Raw genomic sequence first — 8,141 nt, 5'->3', positions numbered from 1 at the left:
TGAACTCTGTCATTCCTCTTTCCATGCCTCTCTAGACTGGCTTCTATGTGTGGAATGCACTCCCCTCTGCCTCTTACTAATACTCTCCAAATACCCTTCAAAGTTCAGGGCTGGTGTCAGGTCTTTTGTGAAGCATCTCTTGATTCTGTCCTATCCCCCACCCCCTCAAACTACTCCTGGCCTCCCCTTCAATGTTAGTAGAATTTGAAAGAGACAGAAGAAAAATTGGTGGGAAACACAGAACAGTTTTAAATGGAATTTTATTCCTTAGTTCCTATTTGTTGAAATTATGAAATTTTATATTAAAAAGAAAAAAACACCTTCAACAATCCATGAAATCATGGAGGTTGGCACTCCTTCTATTCATGGGGATCCAAATTCTTCTACACCTCATAGCAGATGGTTTTCAAGAGTTGTTTCATGAGCTGTTCTCAGGGATAGCAAAAAAAAAAAAAAAAAAGTTATTCCCTGACCAGCTCACTGGCGATATGCCTCTCTCCATATAAGGAGGGATAACTCTCTTGAGAGAAACAAAGTCCATAAGCAGACCAACATGCAAGGCCCTTTTGGCTTCAGAGGACCTGTCTGAATGAGCTTAGCCTTTGAGAACCCAACATTCCTCCATGTCACGGAGAAGCATCAGAAATCATCTACCTGAGGAATACATTTAAAAGATATTTTTAAAATGTATACTTCTATGTGCCTTAGTTTTCATCTCTATAAAAAGAGGATCATCTACCTCAGGGGGCCATTATGAATATCAATATGAGAACATATGTAAAAGTGCTTCCAAAAGTTTAAAAGTGCTAGAGAAAGAGAAAGAACTATGGTTCATTTATGCTTAAATAAGCTTAGGGAAAAGCAAGCCATTTATGTGGGTGAAGAAGGGGGGCAATCAGTGATGGCTGGTGGGTAAACAGGAGAGGGCAAACTGAAGGATAGTTATCAGGTTGTTGGGTAGTTTAGGTAAAGACTTGGTGGTGGTGGTGATGATGATGACAGGTGGAGGACTGGACCAAGGAAAAAAAATGACAGATTTTGGTAAAGCACAGGCCATGGGGGGGGGGGGGAGAATTGGGCAGTAAGACATACTACAGAATTCTAGCCTTGGAAACCACTGTTATCTGTAGGAAGGGGGTCAAATTAGGGTTGACGCCCAAGGGGAAGATTCTGAGTCAGAGGTAGCTTTAAGAACCCTCCCATTACAACCCACAATTAGAAATGTCTTAGAAATAAAAATTTAAGTGGTGTGCTAGTGAGAACACAGTGCTGGAGACATGGATTTGGTGGCCATTTAAAAAAGGCAATGGTGGTAGGTAGTTTGTCTAGCTCTTTTCTCACCCATCCTTTTGGGATATTTGATCTAACCTTCAAAATCCATATCTAATTCCTTCCCTCAAGGACAGGATGGATGCATTCCATGTTGATGAATTCTACCTAACCATCTTCTTACATCCTTTCAGGACTGACTCACACCCAGTTTGCACATGAGTCACATGTCATATATGACATGTCTTTTAGTAAAATTAATATATGTATGCATTAGTACCAAGAAAGTGTTTGGGTAGTATTATGGGGAAAACAGTGTACTGGGAGTTGGGACATCAGAGTTCTAGTTCCATATGTAATCCTGGCTAGATGCTGAACTCTCCATTCCTACCCCTGATAGAGGTGACCCAGAGCCCCAGTACTACCCTAACCTACAGGCTATTATTCCCTTCCCAACATTGCTTGGCATATAGTAAGAGCTTAGTAAATGTTTTCCATTCCATTCCATATTTACCTTAGACCCATTGTGGACACCTGGGTGACCCATTTTCCTTCTACTTCTGGTGTTGGCTGAGCCGGAGTTAACCTTATCCCAAGACCTCCTCTCAGAACCATACCAACCATGGGTCTACTCCATCTAGCCAGTGAGAAAAAGAGAGCAGTGTTTGGCTCCGTACTGGAGCTGGATTTTAATGTTTAGATTCCAATCAGATGGGCACCAGTCTGTGTAATAGAGGCCATAACAGAGCCAGAACCCCTTACCCAAGCCAAAGGTTCACATGCCAAGGTCCTGGAAGCGAAGGGGGAAATCAATCCCCAACCTACAACTCCCCCCTTGGCCCAAGCCAAGAACCACAACAGAAATGACGAGGGCCAGACCTAATGGCCCTTTCTACCCTCTGCCCCTTCCCTATCTTGATTAAAATGGAGCAGGCAACTTGCCAGGAAGTCCAGGAGGGCTGTCTGTTGAAGGAGTCTGGAAGTCCATTCCTCAGCAGAGCAGATTTCTCAACAGCCACCGTCTGCCCGGGTCTGTGACAAGTATTTCTCATACTGTTCTTCACACTGGCTCACAGTCATCAAGAAGTAGTCAGGGTTGGCAATGGCTTGAAGGAGATCATTTTGCACTAGGCAGATGCCGTAGAGTTCAGAGGTAGGGACTGTGCAGTATTCTTGTCCTCCCTGGCCCATAAACACCTGCAGCCAAGAGCATATATACACATACACATAGCTCATGGGGGCAGAATATGCTGGGGTCTCTGTAGCAGGCTGGGAACAAACCTTAGAATGAGTGTCTCTCATGAAATTAGGTTAATTCTATTTCATAGGATCATTGACTTGAAGCTGGAAGGGACAATAAAGGCCAAGAAGTCTAACTTCCTCATTTGATGGATGAGGAAACTGAAGCTGAGAGAGGTCCACTAGCTACTTACTACCTCCAGGAACAAATATAAAATCCTCTGGCTTTTTTTTTTTGGTGAGGCAGTTGGGGTTAACTGACTTGCCCAGGGTCACACAGCTAGCATCAAGTGTCTGAAGCCGGTTTTGAACTCAGGTCCTCCTGAATCCAGGGCTGGTGCTTTATCACACTGTTTCACCTAGCTGACCCCTGTTTGGCTTTTAAAGCTCTTTTTACCTTAGTCCCCTCCACATATTCTGAAATACAGTAGGGGGCAGCTAGGTGGCGCAGTGGATAAAGCACCAGCCCTGGACTCAGGAGGACCTAAATTCAAATTCAGCCTCGGACACTTGGCACTTACTAGCCGTGTGACCCTAAGCAAGTCACTTAACCCTCAATGCCCTGAGGAAAAAAAAGAAATACAGTGACTGGTGATCTTATTGTCTTACATGATCACACATATATAACCTATATCAAATTGCTTATTGTCTCAGGGGGCTGGAGGAGGGAGTAAGGGAGAAAATTTAGAACTCAAAATTTTTTTTTAAATTAATGTTAAAAATTGTCTTTGCGGGATAGCTAGGTGGCACAGTAGATAAAGCACCAGCCCTAGATTCAGGAGGACCAGAGTTCAAATCTGTCCTCAGACATCTGACACTTACTAACTGTGTGACCCTGGGCAAGTCACTTAACCCTCATTGCGACGCAAAAAATAAATAAAATAATGATAATAATAATAAATTGTCTCTGCATGTAATTGGGGAAAACAAAATACTATTAAAAACCAAGAAACTAGTGGTCTCCTTACTGTTCCTCACACATGATACTCCATCTCCCAACTGTGTGTAATTCAGCATTTTCACTGACCAGCTTCCATGTCTGGAATTTTCTCTCTCCCTCATTTCTGCCTCTTGGCTTCCCTAAGTCTCAGCTCAAGACTCATCGTCAGTAAAAAGTTTTTCCTGGTTCTCTTTAATTTTAGTGACATCCCTCTGAGATTATCTCTAATTCATCCTGAATATATGTGATTTCTACAGTTGTTTACATGTTACCTCTTTCACTGAAGTATGAGCTACTTGAAAGCAAGGACTGTCTTTGCCTTTCTTTATACCCCATAGCATTTAACACAGTGCCTGGCCTATAGTAAGCACTTAATAAGTAATGATTTACTTATATATATTTGTGATGGTTTTGTTTTTCTTGCCTTCTCAACAAGGAGAGTGGGAGTAGTGAGGGAGAGAATTCAGAACTGAAAATGAAATACATTTTTTTAAAAAAGTGAATACTAGTTGACTTACTGTCTTGATTTGACATGATCATATAGCTAAGTATGAGGCAGGGTTTGAACTCGGATCTTCCTTCCAAGCCCAGCAGTATATGCTCTATCCACTTTGCCACTTCCTGTCTCTGTGAGTTAGAGGCCATCTCCTCTCCCTCCCAATGCTCTAATCTATTTGTACCTGGGGGTGGATGATGCTCTCTCCATCCTGCAGTCGAATATTATCATCAAAGCAGATGTGCTGGACCTCAGGGTCATAGGGATCCACCCACAATGGCTTACCGCCCTGACTGGAGAAATTGTTCGTGGACCACCTGGAGAGAAGGAGGAAATGGGGGATGTTGTGGGGGAGGTCATCATGGAGCATGAAACTTCCTGAGATGGAGCTTCGGACTAGGATGGCTTTATGCCAGTGATAGGTGAGCTAGTTTGGGGATTCTACTTGAGTTCACCAAGACCCATTCCAGAGGTAGGAGCTTTCATTGTAGGACACATGATGAGCTGTTTCACTGCTTGGACTGCCTAGCACGAGAGCTGCTGGCATCAACTCATGCAGTCAAGTCAATAAATATTTATTAAGCAACTGCTGTGCACCAAGTGTTTGGGGAAGGCTTCTTCATGAAGGAGACAGTACCTAAAGTATATTTTGGAGGATGAATGGATGTTCCTATAGGAGCCCTGTGGAAAAACTGGATTACTAGCTACCTTCCTCAGGCCTAGGTCACTCCCTGACTCTGGGTTTTTTTGGTGTTTTTTTTGGAGAGGCAATTAAGGGTTAAGTGACTTGCCCAGGGTCACACAGCCAGTAAGTGTTAAGTGTCTAAGGCCAGCTTTGAACTCGGGTCCTCTTGAATCCAGGGCCGGAGCTGCCCCACACTCCCTGACTCTGAAGGGACCATGGCGTAGCCAAAGATGGAAGTTCTCAGACAGTGGAGTGGAAAGAACTCTGGAATGGCCCAGAATACCTGAGTTTGAGACTGGGCTCTGACACTTACTGCTTCTATTACCCTAAGCAAGTCACTTCTCTTTGAGTATGTTTCTATAAAATGGCGAGAATAAAGCTTGCACTACCTATGTCCTAGGGCTGTTGTGAGGAGAGTGTTTTGTAAATCTATAGCAATGGATAACTTCTCAGGGTTGTTATTGTTATTACCAAGTATAGTGATCCTGAAAGCCCCCCAGGCCGTCCATGGCACTGAAGTAATCATACACCACTCTTGCATCTGGCCAACTGGACACAAATTCTTTTCCTCGACTGACTGTCACCTTTTTTGGACTGCAGCGGATCTTTCCGGGTCGCAGGTCCACAGGGAGCTGCAGGGACAGGGAGGGGCTGAGGCCGACACACATCCCCAGTGTTACCCATCTCCCCTGGGTCCCCTACATCCCACTGTCCCAGTTCTAAGGAAGACTGGCTGCTCTTCAGTCACCAGGCTACTGAACCTCTCTTGAGGAATATCCTACTCCAGTTCCCCTTACTCTAAGAGCATCTCACCACCACTTCTTTCAGGGCTGAGAATTGTGGGTGCTGGCCTTGAAGGGCACTGTGTGTGGTCTGAAGTAGTGAGGTCAAGTCTTTGCCAAAGGTGCGGAAAATGACAGCAAAGCGGCGGCCTTGCTGACAAAGACCAGCCAGTAGTTTGAAAAAGGCTGGCAGTATACGGTGGTAATGACGGCCATTCTCCCCTGGGACAGAGAAAACTGCATCGGGCTGGCCAGGCCACTCCAACAGCTGCAGGTAGTGGAAGAAGAGTGTCTGGAAGGGGTGTCCTTGGGTACTTGATGTAAACTTGGTATGCCGGCCAAAATTCGAGGAGAAGCTGCTGGCATCAGGACTAGGGGGCAGCAATGAAGGGAACTCACTCAGCCACTGCCATTCACCTGAAAGAGAAAGGAGTCCAGAGCTGGGGTGGGTGTGTAGTAAAGAGAGAGAGATTAGTTGTGGCCAAAAATCAGCAAGAGAGGACATCTCTGTCCCTATCTCAAATATGGAGCTCAATGATGGCCTACTCTCTCCAAACCCAGTGATCAGAGCTGAGTCAATAGTTGGAAGTATATTCCTAGGTTCACATTAGCTCTGGAAAAGATCTCAGAGTCTTATCTATTTCAACTCCTTCATTTTCCAGATAAGGAAACTGAGACCTAGAGAGGGAGTCTTGTTTGTTTTTTTTCCTGCATGGACTTGATTTCATCCACATAGGGAATTTCAGGCAAGGAAACTCCTCTTATCAATGCAGATCTGCAAATCTTCTGCAAAGTTTAAGAGAGTTGCATAGGGCATTGGGAGTTTAAGTGATTTGTCCAGGGCCATTTGCTTTGAGAGGGGAATAATAATAATTGTGATAACCATTTCTGTGTCACTTTATAATAATAGCTTGCATTTCTTTAGCTCTTTTAAGGTTTGTAATATGTTTTACAAATATTATCTCATTTGATCCTCACAACAACCCTGGAAGGTAGACGTTATAATTATTCCCATTTTGTACATGGGGATAAATATATTTCATAACTGAGGCAGACAGAGGTGGATCAACTTGCCCAGGTTCAAATAGCTAGTGAGTGTCTGAAGCCAAATTTGAACTCAGGTCTTCCTGACTCCAGGCCCAGTGTTCTACTCACCACACCACTAGTTGCCTTTATGGTTTACAAAATGGTTTCCCCACAACTCCTCAGTGATATAAGTAGTATAGTTATTATTACCCTCTTCAGAGGGAGATGATAAACTGAGGTTCACAGAGCTGGTGATTTGCCCAAGGTCATATAGCTCGTAACTGAGGAATCTGAAGGAGTTGAAGAGGTGAAATGGGAAAATCACCAAATGCTCAATAAGATGACCCAATTCAAATACTGTGTCTATCATTTATTGCCTTGTGACTTTGGGCAAGTAACCTCACCTCTCTGACCATCAGTTTCTTCCTATGTAGTAGGACACAATGACTTTCCAAGGTCCCTGCTACCAATTAATCGATAATCCTATGAACCTTGAGGCCTCCAGATTTCAGAACAATTGCTCTGAGTTATACCACAGCAACTTGCTCAAGGCCCCAGGGAGTCAAGAGAGGGTCCTGAACTGGAACCCAGACATCCTGACTCTTTCACTTGTTCCCATAACTTTCCCATTAGCTGTGCCCTGCTCCAGGGGGAGGGGAAGAGGATCTCTAGGGAAACCAGATCTAGGATTAGTTAGAATACTCTAGACTTGCACCCATCAGGGACCTCAGGTCCCAACAGTTATTATCAATTAACAATTATCCCAACAATAATAAAATGGCACTATATTGTTTTACAAAATATTTTCTTTACCAAAACCATGTGTTAAAATTTCATTTTACAGAAAAAGAACCTGAAGCTCAGAGTTCAGTGATTTGTGCCTAAGGTCACACAAGAATAAATGTCAAATCAGGATTTCAACAGGTCCAGCAGTCCTTCCATACCACTCCAGTGCCTCTCCTTACAGCTCCTGAAGACTCACTCCCTCACCCTCTGCAATAACCGGAAGACCCAAGAACCACCAAAGACACAAAATGAATGTTGTCAACAGGCACACAAGGCTGCATGCCCGCGGGCAGCAATGTCATAGTCGGGGCAAGCTTCTTACCCTCCTGGTTGAACCGCCCCCAACACACAGTGCTCAGGTAGGAGTTGAGGGCAGCCACAGGACCCTGGCCAGTGGCGCTGTCAGACACTAGGATGGTGTTGTTTATGTCCATGTGAAGGACCAGTTTTTTGCTTCTTATGATAAGAGGATATTCAGGGGAGCCCGCAGACTGTTGACCCTCAGCTCCCTGCCCCCCATCAGGATGCGCACACTGGGGCTTCCCGGGCTCGGGGCTCCCCGGGGGTGGAGACCTCCTCGGGGCCACGAGGCTCTCTCCATTCCCATCTTTCTCTGTGCCTGCAGCCACAGCAGGAGTTCTGGGGGGTCTGCTCAGGTCTGCAGCCCCGCAGGCCGCAGCCTCCTCTTTGCTCATGTCCAGGGCGGGGGGGGGGGGGGGGGGGAGGAAGAGGCTGACAGGCAAAGAGGAAGCTTGGAAAAAAGATTAAGGAGGGAAAGGGAATTGGGGGTTGGGGAGGGGAGATGATTTCAGGTACCGAGAAGAAAGGTTAATGAGGGAAGGGGGGGGGAGGCAAGAGGCTGCAGGGAGTGAGGAGTGGTCTCTGCGGCTGGGAAGAAAAGGGTTAATGGGGGAGGGG

General features: G+C 45.3%; 1 protein-coding gene across 1 annotated transcript; it reads right to left on the bottom strand.

Moving 5' to 3' along the window:
- Window positions 1-272: 272 nt before the first annotated feature.
- On the bottom strand, window positions 273-7,918 carry LOC122753471. Its single transcript, XM_044000863.1, has 6 exons — window positions 7,546-7,918; window positions 5,443-5,828; window positions 5,101-5,261; window positions 4,129-4,261; window positions 1,784-2,466; window positions 273-425 (listed from the first exon to the last, which is right to left on the bottom strand). The coding sequence occupies exons 1-5, from the start codon at window positions 7,916-7,918 to the stop codon at window positions 2,278-2,280; spliced, it is 1,242 nt and encodes a 413-aa protein (XP_043856798.1). The 3' UTR covers window positions 273-425; window positions 1,784-2,277.
- Between the last annotated feature and the right edge of the window lie 223 nt (window positions 7,919-8,141).

The sequence above is a fragment of the Dromiciops gliroides genome, chromosome 1 (genome assembly GCF_019393635.1).
Source record: "Dromiciops gliroides isolate mDroGli1 chromosome 1, mDroGli1.pri, whole genome shotgun sequence".
In the NCBI taxonomy this organism is placed as follows: domain Eukaryota; kingdom Metazoa; phylum Chordata; class Mammalia; order Microbiotheria; family Microbiotheriidae; genus Dromiciops; species Dromiciops gliroides.
This window is presented reverse-complemented; position numbering and strand designations above follow the sequence as displayed.